The sequence below is a fragment of the Ceratina calcarata genome, unplaced genomic scaffold (assembly GCF_001652005.2).
Source record: "Ceratina calcarata isolate Rehan_Ccalc_2016 unplaced genomic scaffold, ASM165200v1 scaffold1, whole genome shotgun sequence".
Classification (NCBI taxonomy): domain Eukaryota; kingdom Metazoa; phylum Arthropoda; class Insecta; order Hymenoptera; family Apidae; genus Ceratina; species Ceratina calcarata.
In genome coordinates, this window is record NW_017130860.1 from 1,021,770 (window position 1) to 1,041,855 (window position 20,086).

General features: G+C 41.4%; 1 protein-coding gene across 1 annotated transcript in view; it reads left to right on the forward strand.

Moving 5' to 3' along the window:
- Window positions 1–20,086, forward strand: part of LOC108628488 (octopamine receptor beta-1R) — a 42,318-nt gene that overhangs the window by 16,623 nt on the left and 5,609 nt on the right. The window contains exon 3 of the mRNA XM_018030492.2: window positions 14,422–14,643. Coding sequence (XP_017885981.1) covers window positions 14,422–14,643 — 222 coding nt within the window. The remainder of the gene's footprint in view (window positions 1–14,421; window positions 14,644–20,086) is intronic.

Below are 20,086 nucleotides of genomic sequence, written 5' to 3' on the forward strand. Positions count from 1 at the left end.
ATTATTTGTACATTTGCCCAAAAGCAGTCAAAACTACTTCCTTGGTCAATCTAGTGTTAAATTAATATTGTAAAAGTTTGTTTCACGTAAGAATTCACAGTTAGTTTATGCACAATTTTTAGATGGCTGGTTTTCCGGTAGGGAAAGTTCGAAGGTAATTTTATTATGAAAGAGGGTTCGTGGAAGTGGAAGAGGTCAGTGCTAGGTCAGACGTTAACCTTCACGGTCATTATTCACGTGAATTAGAAAATATATAATATTTTTACTACGGTTCGAGTTCGAACGCACTTAAGAATAACGACAGCGCGAGGCGATAGGTCGAATTAATTTTCTAATTGGACCCTCGAGCACAGGCGGGAATCTTTACGGTGGGTATATAGGGAAATTCTCATTGTAAGACTGGAAATTGCTTGAATTTTCTAGCGAGTTTCATCGAAACGAAATAAACAACGTTGAATTATTAACCCTATTCGCTTCTTCGGCTAACAAACTGGCTGTAACTTTCAACGAAACTGACTTATTTAGATAGTCGAGATAACTCGGACGTGAAACGTCGACGATACTGAACTAATTATATTCATGCTTTTCACGAGTTTGATTCTCATCTTTAATTTTAACTTCTATACAGTAGAATCAATAAGAGGCAGTAATGTTTTTCCTTTTTTAATTACTAATACAACATGCTGTCGAAATATAATTAAAAATGTCATCAGTAGTGAAAACATTGAACGTTGCAGCTGCGCATAGTCAAATTTGCTATTTGTGTTGTTTAATCAAACGGATGGTCAATTTAATTCACGTTCCGTGTTTTCCTTTTTCGTTATTCCATATCAAACGGGATAGACGGGAACGATCGACAAAAACATTTGCATTTTCGTTCTGCTCGTACCCAAGGAGAGTATAACAAAAATGAAGAATGTTTTACGCGACGTATAAAGAGTTCAATCGTAAAATAGAAATGAAAATGAATCCATTGGCTGCAATTAGGTTTAAATATAATTTGGTCACAATTACGAGTTTAAAACTGTTTCAGGTATGCGGCATCGCGATTATCCTGTTTAATGAAATTAGTAACGATCGCAATTCTGATATCCCACAAATTTTCCACAAGAACCCGCCTGAGGCCGGCTCGATTAATCCGTCCCACACGTTGTCAGACGAAAGGTAAATTGCTTATCTAGTTTACCTGGCTTCTACGTGCCTTCATCCCTTCCATATTTGTTTATTGATTAAAGCTTAACGCGACGTAACAGACGCTGGCCGACGCTTTCCGTATCGTTCGTGTGATTGCACAATGCCGCGTTTACTCGGCTCGATTATCTTTTAATTCCACCAATTAAGCGAAAATTCATGGCCCGGGGGCAAAGTTAAAATTGTGTAAGATTGAAAACCGCTCGAGCCAGCAAAATGTTAACGAGCTTTTTGGAAGTTCCGCTTAGTCCTTTTGTCAGTGTTTAACGGCGGCCGGGTTGGAAAGGAGCTGCTGTATTTTTTAAAATGGCCAACGTGAAATGGAAGGCGTGGGAATTCTGGTTTATTAAAAATGAAACAGCCTGATACTTTTTACGAAAGGCGGGCTAGATATTAAATTTATGCTTTCGTCTTTCCTAACACGTATTCAGATTTTAGCTTCTTGACTTAACATGTTTGACTTCGAAGCCGAGACGTTCGTTCCGGCAGATCGATCATTTGAATCTTGAGTCTATTTATAAGCAGAAGTCCAGTTTACCCCGTCTTCCCTTATTTTATTTCCTTGTCACTGGTTCGGTTCGACGTTCGATCCTAGACTACGTCGATGTCTCTGACCTTTTACGAGGGCTTGCTCGCTGCAAACAATGCCTGATGTTGATCGAGTACTCATTACGTGCAACACAGTTCGCCGTGAACACAAAGCCTGGGCTGGCTGGCCCGTTGAGAACGGGCCATCGCGTACCGTTGCGTGAACCTGTACGCGGTCATACGAACGCACGCACACAAATAGACGAGTCGATCAACTTATGCGAATTAACTCTTAGATTTGATCGTGAAATTAATAAAACATTGTTAATTATTTTTCTTCGCCTTGCGAAGTGTGCTCGGTTCAAATGTCAAATGTACTAAGTACAAATGGCAAGGAATGAGCGAATAATGGACTGCCAGTTTCCATGAACTAGAGTAAGGAAGTTGTGGCAGCTGGCCAATGAGTTAGTTTCCGTTTCTATCAGTTTTCATATGCTTCATATCTAACAACCGCAACCGACGTCGTTCGCGTTTAATACTAATGATCGCATAATACCGTGCAGGACAACTGTGACATGTTCGAGGAAATAGTAAATATTAATTCTCTTTAGAAAAGTCATTTAATACTTTTAACTAAAATTCCTTTCGTTGGTGTTTAGAAATCAATACATTTAGGGCGATATTCGTTATTTATTTTTAAGATCGCCTTAAGTATTCGCTTAAGTCTCTGTTTGCTGTACGAAACAGAGAATAGAATTTGAATGATTTAATGCCAATTTGAATTTATACGTATAAACTTAGTTGGACATTAGTTAAATCGATGTGAACAGAAGTACAAGTGAATTTGAAAAAGTTTAGCGAACAAGGAATGAAGCAGCGAGACTCGAATGAGCTGTAAATTAAATTTAGAGACCCACTCGATGCTTGGTTGTAACAGCATTTAACTCGGGACATATTTTCATGAAAGTTTGTCGCGCGAGTTCGCCATTTCCGCTGGTGTAAATATAATTACGCGACGCGGAGGATGTGCAACAGGAAGAGTTGATGGGCTCGCCACCCCAGCTGTGGGATCATTACTTTTCAGCTGCATAACATTTATTTTCTTCCTCACCGGCAGCGACTGCTAGTTTATTTATCAGAAATCTCTGAATATCGATAATTGAACTAATGCATATAGCATATTCAATTTCTGTGCAGCTGAACCTGAAATTCATGTTTTATTTCAAAAGTAATCTACTGTTTGTTAATATAAATGACTTCGATAAGAGTTTGAATCGACTGATCAATACGAGATCATGATTAGTTATGAGATTTTGGTAGAACTCGAGTTTAATGAGTTTCGGATCGTCGTATTTGACTATGAATGTTTGACTTTACTTAGTAAGCTGTCACAAGCTTAAGTATGATTCGTTTTCTAATTCGCAAATCAGTTTTCACGGATAATTTCACGTGACTGTCTGACTGAGCTACACTACTTGCTTCATTCCATTTTACTTATATTAACTTCCGAGATTATTTGTTTTTATTTTTTACTGTTAAATTATCTGTACAATTTGCAAACACTTCAAAAGGCAGTGTGCTAGGAAGCTTGAGCTGATTCTCGTCTCTTCAATTCCACGGATTACTGAACCGAAAAAGAGTTCCCGAAGTTGTAGGACGAGCGTAAAGCCTGCGATGGCGTGTCACACCCACGATCTCAGGCCACGAGGCTGACATACTCTCACACGATTTACATCAGTTCGGATGTACCTAAGTAGATCAGAGAATTAATCTGTGAAACAAGATCTTGATACGCTTCATTTTCGATCTTGTCAAAAACAGAGAAGATCCAGATCCATCAAAGGGATTTCCTCCACGAGATTTTGTAATTCAATATCGAACATTCTCATAATATAAAAATCTCGACGGAGATGAATATTCTTTGAATTTCGACAATTTTCTCGGTATAAGGAGGGTCCTGCATGGAAATTGTCTGAAAAGTAGAGGTAGCATTTCCTGAAGGATTTACAATCTTCTATTACATATTTCACCTCCTCCGAGAAAATCCTCCGATAAGACGAGAAGTAGCCATCGACTATCCTCCGCTATTATACCGAACAATGCTCGTTGAGAATTCGTGAAATCATTATATTATAAGCGAACTGTTCGAGGTAGCTCCGTTGTTATAATAAAATACATTTTCCAGCGGATGCTTTGGAATCCTCTTTGCATTTCGAACAATCCAACGAACAGAGAATCGTTCTCATCCGATCAGAAATTGAAATGCATGTTTGATACCCCGTTACATCCTCGATAAGCGACTTCCGATTGGCAATGGGTAACGAGCATCCATAATGGACTCGTTACGCAACCTCCCGAGTGACGGGCCTCCATTAATCCTACGGATATCTTGGCCGCGGATTTCAGGCGCGAACACGTTCCTCAGGGTGATTCATGAACTCCCGGGATGAAAATTGGAATCCCGGTTGGTGGCAAGTGTCAACGGCGCGACTCCTTCTAGGAATTGCCTCTCCTTTCCCTCTGATGAGATTCCCGGCGTTCGTTCGCTCCAGGAATCGACTTAATCGCTCGAAAAATTCAACGACCGGAAGAGACTGCGTTCTCATTAGTTCCACAACGAATCCTGACCCGGCTGTGTTCACTTGGAAATAATATTGATTATTATTTTCCTCGATAATCATTACGTCAATCTCTCTGATTATTGCCTATGCAAGTTTTGAATTTTGACGCCGTCCCGTATTGACAGGAGAACCGTGACGTAGTGGGCTCCGTGATTTTGATGGATCATTAGAGATAATTGAATGCCTTTTTTCTTCATTGCGAATAATCAATACACAATAATTGATGGAACGCGATACGGTTGAATTTATTAGAAAAAGGATGATCGAAAACGTGCGAAGGATTAATAAATTAGGGGACGCGTTGAAGCTCGATCGATATCCTGTTTCGCTAAACACGAGGCCTGATTTCCACTGAAAATTATTAACATAATCGGCCTGCCATTGCGCCACACGACCGCTCCAGTTTCGGTAATGGGTATTTGAACATTATTACAACGACAAGAGCATTGCGTCGGCGAAGATTAACGTCACTCTCGAATAAGTTCACTCCGGTCTTTATCGTTCCAAGCGTACCTTTGTAATTGACACTGTTTCCTCGATAAACCAAGCCATCCCCCTTTAACCACCATAAAGGAGCTGCTTTATTATAAAGCTCAGCAGTTCTCGTTACAGCGTTTCAAATGTTAAAAGCTCTCGTTTCAGCTATAACGAGCCTCTTCCGATTTCTCTTTCCTTTCCTTATTTTTCCGGGTGCAACGAGGCGAGGAGGTGATAACATTTAAAAACAACTCACGCCAGTTTATATTTATTGTTTATTATTTGTACAACGGAATAAATAGAATTTCGCGGTACACGCGAAAGCGCTTTTATTTAACAAATCTGTCGAGTCTTTCTTAAAAAAATTCACGACTGGAGTTAATGGCTGGCGCGATACAGTGGGGCGAAAATATGGCGACGTAAATGCGGGAATACATTTGTGTTTGCTACACTTTTTTGCCTCGTCCCGCCGTTCCTTTCAACCATTATTCTTATCTATAATATCGCTATGACATCAGTTTTTCTCTATGCTTTGTTGGAACTATTACCCATCGCCGTGACACCATCTATTTCCCAAGGTTACCACCGTCATATATAATATCTGTATTTCTACGTCACGACATAATCCATATTTCCCTCTTCAAAGTGATTAAAGCAATGCATTTAAGAACATTCGAATCAAGTTTTAATTTAATTTTGTCATTATTGTCGAGAGAAAGGAACACTGCCTTGACTTTCTCCGAATAATCACATCATTATGCAAAGCTTCGTCTTCGGTACTCTTTGAATTTAGCTGAGCTATTATTCCATTTTACCGTGTTTGCTTCATCAGATACGGTCGCAATGCGATCGTCTGACTAGGCACTGTCTACGTCTACCTCCGCTCTCGCAACCCTGCCTCAATCAGCTCGTCTGACCAAGCACTATCTAAATCTACTTACTCCTCATGTCAGTTCAACTGTGTAATTGTATCCTCTATCTCTGTCCAGAAAATATTATGCCTCGAACCGTACAAAACAAATAGAAAGTGTATCACTGCGATCGGCATTAAGATAGCCAATTTATTCCGATCTGTCAGATACTCTTCGATGCAAGATTTAAAAACACTTCGATGTGCACTCTTTAGGTGAATCTGTACTATGCATCACCTGTCTGTTAATCGGCTTTGCGATTAATCGGCAAGATCGCCGACCGATGTGAATGAAGCGTGCAGAAATAGTCGACGCCGGGATAAATATATCAGCGGACTGTTACGTCAATCCGGTGTCTTTGTTACCAGCGGCTTTACATGCGAGTAATTGTGTTCCCGATGGTCCTAACGATTACGCGAGACCAATCGATGAACCGTCAATCTGTAACATCGCCTCGACCGCGCTCAATCCGCTTGAAACGCTGCCTATGCTTTCAAAACGATTCTTTCTCACCGGACAAAATTAGTTTTTCTGTTTGCCCGGTGCCAGGTTGATTTTGCAATTTCTCACAGTTTTTCATTTACCAATTAATGCTGTCGGTATATAATTTTAAAATGGTTTTTGAGAAAAAAATAGTTTTTCGCTGTGGCACAGAATTTTTTATTTATTACTTGATCAATTTCAATCCGATCGAAATCTCTGATGCTAATCGAATTCAGATACGTGAATGCGACAACGTGTCAATCTTTCATCCGTACGACAATAGACCATTAACTAGAGGAACCGCGTTTCGTGTGCTCTAAAGTTTCGCCGATTCAGGAAATGAAATGGGTTAAGATTTGGAAAGCTGGTAGAGCTGAGTCCCTTGGTCATCCAAGTTCCGCTAACGTTTCCGTTTGTCAAGCTTGCACCTCGGCAAGAAGTTCAACAACGGAGCTCTATCTGCATTGTAGAAAGTTTAGCTTTCATCCGAAATTGTCTAATTCAGTGATAGACAGTCCGCCGTTGACCACAATCTGCACGTTCAGTTTCTTCACCAATTAAGATTAGAACTCAGCAAATTCGTAAAGAGTGTTCAATTGAATTTGAAGATGCGAGGATCGAGTTTGGAAATTTGTTAAGCAGCTCTTGGATTGCAGGCAGGCGAAAGTGTTCAGTGGTTCGATGCAGTCGTTTAATCGGATTAACGGTTAAGCGTTACGATAACGAATGGCAGTGGCGGACGAGCTTAACAGCGTCGGGCGAGATCGATACAAGGGGCGATAAGACGAGCATTAGCGAGGAGAGAAATTAAGGCGCTCTTTCGAAAGGTATTTGACAGGCATCGGGCTTTGTTCATGACGGCCTCTGTTTACTGAATCGGCCGGCTCGCAATGGCGACGCCTAATTAACCTACATATCGACGGTGCGGAACGTTACCCGGACTTCAGCCGCTCATTATTCTCGTGCCTGAAAAAGCTCGCTCGTCTCTATGGACTCGGGCTCTCCACGACGAATAGTTCTCACGGCCTCCATTATGATTTCGAATTGGATGGCTACGGCCGAGTGCTCGTTCACGATGTTTGGCCCTTGAAACTTCGCTGAATCTTTCGTGTCTTCGTTGTTTTTTTTCTTGCTTCCTCCCTCTGCTCTTTTTACCCTCTCTCCGATAACCGTGGAGAATGCCTGTTCACTTATCACAGGTGTAATTTAAGTGATTAGCTACTGCAAAATTTTATCAACTGTGTCTTGAATTTCTTTATAATTACATATAAATCAGATATTGTGCATTTAAATAAATTCTTATAATCCAGGCTTCTGGACTCGAATCACTGTCACACTGACGATTAATCGAAAGCTGTATTTCAGTATTCGTAGTCGAAACGTACTTTAATATTTTGTATCAACGAAATCAGTGGGACCTCTTAGCTCGTTAATGGGAAGCCGTTTAATCCCCGTTCGATCCGAGTATCTTGGACAATTCGTCGGGCTCCGACGGTCCGATACAATTTCCCGGGTAGCGTCAGACGAACAAATAATGGACTTCTGAGTAAACAGTTACCCCCTCGATATCGGATTCATTGAGCATATGCGCACTTACGTTGGAAACCGGCCGGAAGATTTAATCTGCGATGGAAAAACCGATTCCTTTTTTCAATAACTCTGATTCGTGCGATAACGGACAGAACGCGCAGCGGCCGTTTCCGCTTTTCCGTCATAATATTTCCGGGTCCCGGTCCCTGACTGACAATTCGCGATCGCGAACGGTGCGAACACGGCAACGCTTTCAGCTCGTATAGCCGGTGGAATGCGGTTCGATTCGATTTGACCGGCATACGCCTTTGTCACGAAGAGGATCTCCCGTGAAATTGGTGTATGATCGGTGTCCCATTTTTTGTTTCACGCGCCAGGATTATTCCGAAACGACTTTTCATCAGCTACGATTGTTTCCGTACGATCGGACGCTTCTCTTCAGGTTCAGCGGTTTCAGCTGTTCTCAATTTATTCCAATACATGAAGTGTTGATTCAAGGATCATAATAAATCGTACGAATTTTCTATTTCTGTATTCATTGTTTATTAAAAAATATAACTTCTCTTACTTCAAATTTTATTATTCATCAAAAGGGATCCAATTTTATTTCTATGGATATTACGACCATTCGTTAAGGATTCAAATTTAATTCTTTTTTTTATAATTCCTGACACGAAGATGTGAATGATCACTGATGTGACGTTGGTGCGCGTATCAGCTCTCGCAAGCTCGTGTCTGATGCTCGCATTATGCGAAGATCGACAAGTAGCGTGGATAACCGAAGTCTATCGACAGAAGTGTCACCAGTGGAGGAAAATTATTGTAATGTCGCCCGCTATCCGATAGGATACGCTCTAAGAGATACCAGTTTTCCTCGGGAAGCCTCTAAACTAAACTTTCACCTCACCACATTACGTTTCTGTACAATTATTGGATCCCGCGTTACACGTAGACAGAAGTTTAGTTTGATTCGTTCAGCGTCGGATGCATGAAATTGTTTTCCACGAACGGTGGATTCGAATGGTGTAGGCAGGCATTATTACAATTGTGTTTAAGTCGAAAGTTACTCAAAGTAATTTCTAATTAGAACACAGCTATTGTGGTTCGAGTTCAGCTCTGCCATAATTAGTTGAACATCCATAGAAATTTCCTATCAGCGTTGAGAAACTACTTTTCAAGCCGGTGTTACACGCGCATTTAAAGATTAAAGCAGATCTTGTTTGGCCAGCGCCAATTTCTTATTCGCCTACGTAAACCCGTCGGCTATCAGTCACATTATCGCGTTTGCTCAAACAAAATCACATTTCCGCCAATGTTTATCGAGCAAACTCGTGAAAACCACATGCCTGCACCAGAAGCAACAAGACTTATGCTCTCATTTTTCCCCTGTAGGATACCTATTCTATCCGGAAGGTACACACATACATTTACGTGTTTGTGTAACACATTGTTCATCTAAGAAACGCAAGCATAAATCGTCGGGATAAAACATCTTATCTCAGTACAAAAATAACAATCGCTATGATTTATTTAATAATTATGGCCCGAATTTATAGTCGTTCCTCAGTTCTCAACTTTTTGATTGATGAAAATCGAAGATAATAAATATGCAACAAATAGTTTAGAACTGATAATTGAGAATTGAGAATTCATAATTGAGAACTGACTATAAATTTCAGCTTATATCTGTCAGTTACTGCAAAACGTCTTGAGATTCTTAAATGTTTGATGCATCGTCAGTTTCGAGAACTCTTGAAAGAAATTTATTATTATTCTTGGTAAGACGATGGGCAGGCAATAGCAGGGAAACCAGGTATCCATTGCAATTAGCACGGCGGGTGTCTTTTTCATGAATTTCATCCCCGGGATCTCCAGACCCAGTCGCCTCTTTTAGCGGTGAAATTGAACTTCGGTTATCCGGCTCTGGCCTTAATCTAAAGGATTATTACTTCCACCTATCTCTGTCAGCCTCTCATTACTTTGCCTTTTACTCGCACGTCTGGACATCTGCTCGGATCACCCATGGCACTGCCGATCGATGATCAGACTGCCAGTTTACGTGTGAACCTGGATAAGTTCGCGTGCCTCGTTTGAATATTGATCAGTCGCTCGCTTCGTTTTATTATAATATTCTAGATTGTCTTTCTTTTTTACTGCGAATTGAATTTAGAGTTCTAAACGAGACAAGATTTAATTGCGTGAAAATTTTGTCGAGGAAATAAAAACGCGACGAAGACAAGGAATGGCTGTGGCGAGAAGAAAGTTCGTCGCTTCTCGCACTCTTTCATCGGTAATGGTAGCGTCGTAAATTCGCGCCCAGATACAGCTAAAACAATCACCCGGGATTTACGAGTCTGCTGCCCCTGACGAAAGATAGGAAAGTAGCACAAGAAAAATCTGAAGATTTAGAAATTGAAATTATTGTTCGTAAAATCGAATGATTTATATGAAACTAAAGACAGGAATTCCGTTCATTAATTCGACTGACCAAAGAGATTTCATGACTCTTGGGAACGATCGGTTCGGTTCTTAAAGTTTCATCGACCAAGTTCAGCGAGTCGGCCAGCTGCGAGCTTGAAAAATTTAACTGTTAACTTCAAGAGTTCTTGCAGAACTGAAATATCTTTTTGGTTTTTAATATAAGAAACTCTCAGAAAGTTAGGTGCACTCGAATAAACGGCTCTGCGCTTTTGCACTTTCCTTCCAATTCCTTCTGTTATTTGCATTTCCAATCTGTTTATCCCGTATGAGATATTCGGTACATACGCATCGCGTATGCGCTCACACGTGAAGGAGTCGATAGTAGATCATCTAGATTGCGAAACATCGTTATCTCCCAGCGAGGCGAAAATTCTGTTTCCACGTGACAGAGTCGCGAAATCCCATTTCTTTGGTAAACGTTCGATAATATTCCTGGGAGCTTTCGTCGAAGCCTCTGGTTATAAATATTTTCCGTGAGCGATTACTCGCGAAATCGATGATAAACTTCGACTCGTATGCGATATTCTGAATCTATTTTACACTCGATGTATTGACATCAGCTCGGTAATGATCTCACTTCGTATTTTACAGAAAGAGTACAACTCGATTTTGTATGAAAATCAGTTTACTACTATTATTCAGGATTCGTGAAAGGGCTTCGTTTACACCTATACGAATCTAGTTATCTACAGTTCGTTTGTATTCTATTCACCTTCTTTTTTACCATCGCTACCAATAAAGAGAACTTATCAGGTTTGAAAGTTCAGAATTTATCACCTCCTAGTTTGCGAGAGGATGAAACGCGATTATACAACATTATTCTTATTCATGTTGGAGCAGCTCTCGCATCTTGCTATCAAGCGATAACACGATACTCACGGAGACTAGCGACGGTGAATATGTAACAAGATGTTGTCTGACTATATACAATTTAATCCCATCTACATAAGCAGATGTCCCGTGGAATTAGCATTCAACTCGAAATGTAGCGAACACGGAATTAAATTCGTGTAAATGTAGCTTCAAGTATCAATTTTCAAGTTCCTCGGAGAAATTTTCAATTCAATTCTCCTAATCTTTTTCATGTTATATGTATATGAAATATCTGTCTGTCGATTCTTCCGCAGTTTATATAATTTATATCTTTGAGTGGCGCCTGTCCATCGATTTGGCAATGAAATGTTTGGATATCGTAAAGAACAATTTTGTTCTCATTCCAGTCAAGGTTGCGCTATATAAAGGACCGATCCGTCCATTTATAGGATAATCGAGAATGCTTCAGTAAAAATGCATTGTGCTCGGTATAGTGGTCGATACACGCCACTCGAACGGTTCCTCGGAGCTCGTTGGAAATTCATCGTGCTCGCTAAATTTTCGATGCGATCGGTGAACCGGAGAAACCAAAAATGTTATTTATGCATCCGACCATTAATTTGACCTCATTAGGACACTCGACCAGCTTCCGCTCGAATTTTTTATACGATATCTTGCGCAATCCGTTTCGTACTTTGCATCAATTGTTATCATGCAACCCCTTTAAATCCACGCTTACAGAAAAAGTATTCTATAAATTCGACCGCAAGGAAGTGAGTGAACGATTGGCAAGCAGATTTCACATGCACCATGGGAGCAGAATGCAATTTTAGGAATTCAATCATTCAATCTTCGGAACACTTCGAGTTTTAAACGCAGAAACTCAATTACATTCGCGTGTGCCAGCATACCTTGGCCCGAGGGAAAATGGGAAATAACTAAATTAAGTACGGACTCTGCTATTTCTATAAGAATGCAGCTACGTTAATAATAATTCGTCGTTTAATCAAATGAGATTCCTGAAGTATCTCGTGGGACGAATAATACTTATCTGATTCGAAAAAATTCCGTATCCAAAGGAGGTTGCACCGTTCTCTCGAAAAGTTGAATAAGCGAGTTCTCGCCACCGATAGCCAATCGCGAAGGATCAGAACAGCGTTCTCGCTTTGGAACTCGTCCTTGGTATTCTCGTGCGGGAGTGTCCGTCGACGGTTCTTTGAAGTGGAATTGAAAAGCAGAGACGCCGGGTCCGGCCGCAAATTTAATTTTTCCTTTGACCGACACAGGAGCGGTTCTCCTCCCCAAACAGAATTCAAATGAATTGTTACAAGGGCGTGCAACGCCGAAGGCTGCTGCGAATCGTTCCCATTAGCAGTAATCGATTCTCGCTCGCAAAACTGTTTTATGAAGTGCAATGCATTTTTAATGAATTTTTACAATTTCTTTTATAACCCCGGGTCGGTTCTGTCGTTATATGACGTTCCAATTAGGACGTAGCGTTATCCCCAACGCGACGTGCGATTTTCCGTCCCATTTCGAACATCTCCGATCGATTGAAACAAATGCGGTGGCTGCCAGCAGTCTTCCAATGTGAAATTTCGCTATACTCGCGTCCCAGAAAATGCAATAATTTTATCTCAACGATAGACAAGGAGATATAGTGATTTTATTTTTAAGAACACTGCAAACCCTGAAATTAATCCAGAACTATCCTCTTCAATTTCAGCCGAGAGCACTGTCCCTCACGAACCGTGCGAACCCTCGATAAGGTTCGATTCGTGGTCGATTGGCAGTCGAAACGAGCCGTGAGATAAAATAAGAAACCCTATACGCGTTGTGATCCCGGCCACCACGAAACTTGGGAACAAACTCGAGTAGTAAGCGCCGGAGGCGTAGTTTTCTTGCTCGTTGGGAACTGGGAGAGCGCGTTGGTTGAATGGATCAGAACTCGGTGTGCCGCAGTTAATTCGATGCCGGGGCACCTGGATGAAACTTTTTGCAGGAGCCAATCCTTAGGACAGAGGCTCCTCCTCTGGCAATCCCGGGAAAATTGAGGAGAGATTCGGATCAAACTCGAAGAGGACACGATAGAGATGTAAAAGTAATCTTCCAAGGAGCTAATAAAAGTTGCCACGATTGCGTTCCCCGCGGGACACGATAGGTGACACTCTCCTCTTTCCCACCTCGTTATTTTTCTTTTTTCAAGAAATCCTCCTCAGTTGTTTACTCGAGAGACTACTTTCTCGTCTGTCGATTTCGTTGTAAGTAACAGTCCAGTCGTAATTTCGCTCCGTCTAATTACGTGAAACTCGAGGTGAAAATTTAATGAAACGGGAGATTCGTCGGCTTTTAGCTCGACCGCACTGCTGCGTTAAAGCACGTTAAAGTTATTCACAACGCATAGCATATCTTACTTAATTCTTCTTTTCATATTCCTAATTGCTCTTTGAAGAATTGAATTAAACGTAAATTGTATAATGAAGAAAATCGTCACCGTATAATTAAGATTAAATTCCTCGTTGCGACTGTTGGAAAATTCAATTCATATCGGTCAATATTAACAGAGAGTAATCTCTGGTAAATATCACTCAATTTACAGCGGCAATCTTCGTTGTAGCTGCGAATTATATTATTTAATCTGCGTCCAATTAATATTCCTCAATAGGAATTTGTCCCACGCGTAGACTCCGCCACTTGATATTTCCATGTCTCTTCGTGTAATTTATTTCTCTCGGAATTATTTATCGAAATTATCTTAAAGCAGCGTTCATTATATTAAACTCTTCAACAGACAAATTACTCATCCTATATTTTTAGCACGATAAAACCGTAGGAAATGTTTCAGTTTAATTGTTACCGAGAACAATTATGAAAGCGGTGCACGTTACGAGGTGGGAGATGGGTAGAATATATATTTGAGAAATCGATTTATCGGTAGACGCGATCGAGATGCTTAGGCGACGGAGGAAACGGAGGGGATCAAAGCGAGCCAGTGACAATGGTCCATCTATAGTCAGACATGGCTAGCATCGGCTATAACAGTTTCTATTCTTCCCGAGAACTTCGTGCATCATTTGGAAAATATTCTAGTGAAGCTTCCTTGGCTTTAATAATGCTTTAAAATTATTCACCTGTCGTCATTTTGTTTGTTAATAATATCAAATAAAATTGTGGCAGATATTCTCTAGCATAAGATTTATTTATTAGTATTATATTATATCTTTCACTGCTCGTTCTTTGAGTAATTATTTAAAGATACCTTCAATAAATTGAAATTAATTTACAAGGGAAAAATGCAATTTTCAGGCAACAGACGTTCGAATTTTTTCGTTTCATTTTACTGTTCGTGAAACAGAGGTATACAAAAGTGGAACATTTGGTTGCAGGAGCAAAGTGGCGGCCGCGCTTTTGAACAAACATCTACAGATCAATGGGATTTCCGCTGGTTTGACGACGCTCCCGACCATCGATCAATCGTCCCCGGATCCCCAGCCGGAGGATCCGCCGATCACGAGCAGCAGCAAAATGAGGCGAGAACGAAAAGCTGCCAGAACATTGGGAATCATCATGTCAGCGTTCCTCGCCTGTTGGCTACCATTCTTTCTATGGTAACAATTTTCTCCATCCCACGATTCTCGACTTTCATTCAGACACCACGATACATTGATCTCATTCATTCATCTAATTTAGGATCAGTTTCATTATATTTGTTTTCCATTTTGCTCGATGGAAAAATGTAGTCGACGCAGAATTCGTTACAAAGGCAAAAGCGTAAAGAATTATTGAAGTGAAAAACATAGCCCGTTGTACATGGCAGGAAACACGAGAGGAATGAGCGACCCACAGTACGTTTAAATATTTGATAATATTTATAACGATGCAGAGTTTAATTAACGGTTGAATATGATCATGATTTGTCGGGATGTTCATTGCATAATTTCGTTTGGAAAAAATTCTGGGCCCATTAACTCCGACGCATTCTGTGTTCAATTAAATAATTATTTCATGTTCTATTAAAACGACGTTTGATCGACGAATATGTACGTGGGACGTTTTACAATAAAAATGAACGTATCGATATCGCGTTTTCTACGTTTACAATTACTGTGAAATCCTAAAGTAAAACTTCGACGGTAATAAAACTTCCATCGAAATTCGAATGCCTAGCTAAATTTCCATTGAAGCATAAAAAAAGATTCTACTGGTTCACTGGAATTGCGGTTCGAGTGCCTTTCGATATTGTGGGGCATCCGAAAATTCCTAAGAGCTCGGTAACGCGACCACCGAGGCGCGAATCCGATCGATACAGTCTCGTGGAAAAAGAAGACACAGGCCTGCGACATCAAGTGGTTTGCACAGGATTCCAGGTTAACGTTTCTGCCCCTTCACAGGAAACTGATTTCCTTTCATTAGGAATCTAGTTATTTGGGTCAACACCTTCAAGCTCAATCTGATATCCCATATGAAATAATATTTATTGCTTGACGTCAAACCAGTCAGAATTCTCTGATGAGTTAACGTTAGACTTTTATGTATCAGTGGAAAAGAGGAATTTATTGTATAAATTGTTTTACCTATCTGTTGATATTTTTATATCATATTCTTTACGTCAATTAAATAAATTTTTTACGAAATTGAATCTACAGTCTGGTCATAGTTGATAATTGATGGCGAAAGTGATTGAAGTTAATCCACTGTAAGAATCTGCACGTCTGTCAGGAATAATTTCTGGTCGGCGCATAGCCGGGTACTGGGTTTAGGCACAATTTGCCGTCGCTGCTATGCCGGATATGTCCCAGCAATTCTGACAAATGTATTCTGGCCTGTTATCGCGGGAACGGGGGCGCATACCAGCATCGCCGGATCTGGCTATCCCTTTGTTTATCGAATTTTCATTTGAAAGCGGCATTGTTACGCGCGCGCTTCCGTATTCCCTGTTCTGAAACCCACTCTGCGGCGTACAACGAGAGATAAAAGGGTCGAGGCTCGTTCCTCGAAACGAGCGTAATAGATGTGAATGACTCGATGGAACGAGCGTTTAAAGCTTGATTCATCATTACACGGGCTTCAACGGTTATCGGGCTCCATTACACCATACGGGATCCCTTTTTAACCTACCGATAAACGGTTATACAGTGGACCATGGTCGCTTGTTAAAATCGATTTGCATGTTTACAATACCGTGTGCCCATTCAGTTAAACGTTTCGAGCGTTACGAGTAATTTCGAAAGAATCTTGATTTCGTTTTACTAACTTGATTGAGAGTTTGTTTGAATAGAATCAAGTGAGTTCGATATCCTTAAGTAAGAAAAATCACCCGGATACGAGGGTGGAAGATTACGCGAGTTACCTGAGGAGAGACTCCAGAAACGCGAACAAATTGTCACGGCGCTAATCGCTCGATAAATCAACCGGATCTCATTTAATCGAGGAACACTCAGCAGGAGGTGTAGTATCGAGCGGGTGAAGAAGAAACGACTGGATTAACGTAACGAGAAACACCCAATGGAACGAGAGAAACTTCGACCTCACCGTTTCAATTCTATCCCGTTTTTAGCTCTCTCATATCCGTGTCACATCTTCCAGCCTGAATCATCGTAAATGAAAAGTAATAGTCGGATCGCGGATTTTGAATATAAGTTTTACATGAATTTCCCTTGTCATTGAAACATTGAAATATGTATTCACCTATTGATATTCTGAATGATGAGAGCGAGTAAATCACGTTGCAATTCGATTCGTCGGTAATTGAAACGCTTAGTGCGACTGCAAGTAGAAGTGTAAAAGAAAAATCAGCGAGAGACATAATATTTCATCGTCTTAATGAACGTTTCGCAAAATCGCGTGCACATTAATGGGGATCCTGGCGAAAGCTAATATCCAACTTCCATTCTGTATGCAAGGGGACTAGTCGTGGTACGCGTTCTGAATTTGTTAGCCGAACAAGCGGGTCGCGAAAATTTCCAGCACGATGACCGCGTCTGATCGCTCTTTGCAACCGTTCTCAACAGCTTTTTCGTGCCGAGGGCTTTCGTTTCGGGTATCGATCCCGATTGGCTCGAACCCCGTGCAACACGCTCGTTCCCGGGTTTGTAACGGGTCATCTTAGAATCCGCCGGGTCACGAGGTTAATCCTATCGATAACCGAGCACCGGCTAATCGGCCGTGTACGTGGCACGTACATACGTGAAATTAGTGCAGACTTCACTTTCGTGACTCCAGCGTTCGGCGACACTCGTCGGCATAATTCTGCTTTTCGGCGTCACGATATTCTCGATCAGATGAGAATATCACTTCGTAGCAGCGTTCGTAACGAGAATCGATGTTCCGATAAAATTTTTCGGGTGAACGGCGGAAATCAGCGGCGCCTTAATAGCCTTCGGCGAAAGTTTCACGCGTCTCGCGAAAGGAAATGGCAAAGCTTCTGTTTCCTGGACGGTGAACGATTTCGTTCCCATGAATCGCGATTTCCCGGGCAAACATTCATTTCCCCGGTGTTTTCAGCTGCCTCATCGAATCGGCGGAAGTTACCCAACTGGTTTCTTGTCTTCCGGCCACTTCCCTGCGGGACTATTTTCTTGCCTGACTTTGTTTTAGAGTTTCGCGCCACGTGGCGCAGTTTTCGTTTTAACCGGATGAAATATCGCGTCGCGAAGACCCGTTGTCCTCGACGAAAACTTGCCGCGCATAGATTTTAACTTCACCGCTTCTCGAGGTAGTTCCCCGCCTTGCGAACGGGAATACGTTTGGCAGTTTCGTGTTTGCATTAAAATTAATGACTACCCAGACCGGATCAGTTATGACGAGTAATTGTAGTTCACTTTAATTGCCAACAGCTGGTAGAAACGCTGGCAGAAAGTGGAGCAACGCGTAGAGCTCGAGCGGATTGAGTGAAAAGCTGTTGAATTACCGAAAGGACGAGTTAATAAAGCGAAACGTACACGGTCTGACACCTCGACAAGAGCGCGGAATCGTGGCATTTTCCCGTCGACCCCGTTCCACGGCACCGTTTTCTTTCAAGCCTACCGAGCGCTCCTTCCACCCCCGCGCCCATTCACAAAATAATTCTGACCCGGGCCTTTTGTTTCTCTACCTCGAATTTCTCGGCTCGCGGTTCGGAACGGTGCTCGTTCAATTTTTTTCATATCTCCCTTTTCTCGCAACCTTCGTCGTTGACCTTCGCCGTGCCGAACGATCTTCAGTGAGTCGCCGCGGACACAGTTTCTTCCCTCATTGTCAAAAAGATCCATGCCGAAACACAATGTTCGACTGCACAAATATTTTCATGATTCATTAAAAGATTGTCCAGTGATCGTAGGAATCCATCTTACGCGAAAGACGAAGAATCGATAGGAACGTAATGAAAACTTGGCTGCACCGGTGGATTGGAAAAGTTCTTGAAAGCTCTCGCTCCGGAGGCTCGTTGGGTGTCACGGAGAAGACGTCGTTTAATGAGCAAACCTTTTTTCCATTGCCGAGTAAAAGACGCCTGAAAGGCTTCGTCGAATCCGCATTGAAATTGCCCGGATCCAGCTTTGAATTCGAATTACGTGCCATCGATCACTCGAAAATTGCGAGTCTCTTTTCTAGCTCGTTGTCGGGAACAAAATTAATCGAGCCGATGAAGAAAGGATTATTCTTCCAGTTCCAGCTTTCACATAAAAATGTTACATTTGTTTCCATTCGCATATGAATGAGAATTTAATTATTTACAAAATACATTACTGCGTTTCCCATAATCTTTTGACGACGTTATAGATGACATGGGAATTGTAATGGACCCTTAGAGTCCCAGAAGACAGACGAGTGCATCATTTGACAGGTCATAATCCTATAGTTCTTGACCTGAGCCGTAGTTTCAGCTAAAATATCGTACAGGGTGAAGGCCAGTCGTTTCAACCAACTGGTCAGACTTTTCCCTCGGCTACGAGGGTTCACATTCATTGTCTGTGGCACGCTACGTAGCAGTCGTCTGGAAACTTTTCCTTCCGAACACGCTCTAGCGTCGCGTGCGTTCTTATTGGATTTCCCCCTCATTATGACGTAACCCGTGATTCATTATGCATTCGGAGATCGATGTACCCGTGTACTCGTTGTGTCATCGCTGCAGTTTAATTTCCTTATGTAAAATCTTGTTATAACCATTGAAACAGTTTAACGATCAGCTTTTTGAATTGGTTTCATTTTATGGAAATTGTGCACAGAAGGAACTGATGTAAACCCTATCATTTGGAGCGTGAATTTTATGCAAAAGACAGACATAAAATAATTCATCATTTATTAAAACCTATGAAATATCAGATGCTGTGTGCTTTATCATAAAAACCAGCAGTGCAATCGAGAAGAAATAAAGACGACCTAACAAAGGGAATCCACTGACTGAATATTCGAACATAAAATTGGTTAATGGTGTACTTAACAAAATCCGGACGGTTTAAAAAGTGGCATCCTATAAATTTTAACTTCGTCGAGGAACACAGGTCTCTTATGAGAATCGCGTAACGCGATTTTAAAAGTGTACGTCACAGAGTGACGAGCGGTCGACGGAAAAAGTTACGCGAACACGCAAAGGGTTTCAGTGCTCGTTCCGACTGTTTCGCGTTCCTCGAAAATTCTCGGCGAAATTAAAATAACAAAATTGTAGTCACGTCCTCGAGTACTCACCGCGCTACAAAGAAGCCGGTTCTGCTTACTTTGAGAATTTTGAAAGGATAGACGTTTGCCAAGGAAAGGAATTGTACTGTCGTGCAAAGGAAGATTAGTTGAAAAAAATGTTTCATACAGCAGTTTAAGTGCACGATAAAAAGAGTCGAACTTGTTCCATTTAAGACGTCCCACGCAGTTCTCGCGTAGACCTTTCGCCTAGCGTCCGCGAGGTAGAAAAAAAGAGGACACAGGGAAATCGGTCTATCGGGTCTCTCGGCTGATAGGACAGAGACCGCAGAAAAAAATCCACGGGACGATGATAACGATAGAACCCAATAAATCTATTCCGAGCGTAACAATGGAAACAATTTCGAAGTCTAGGTGGATGTGGGTCAACCGCGGTCG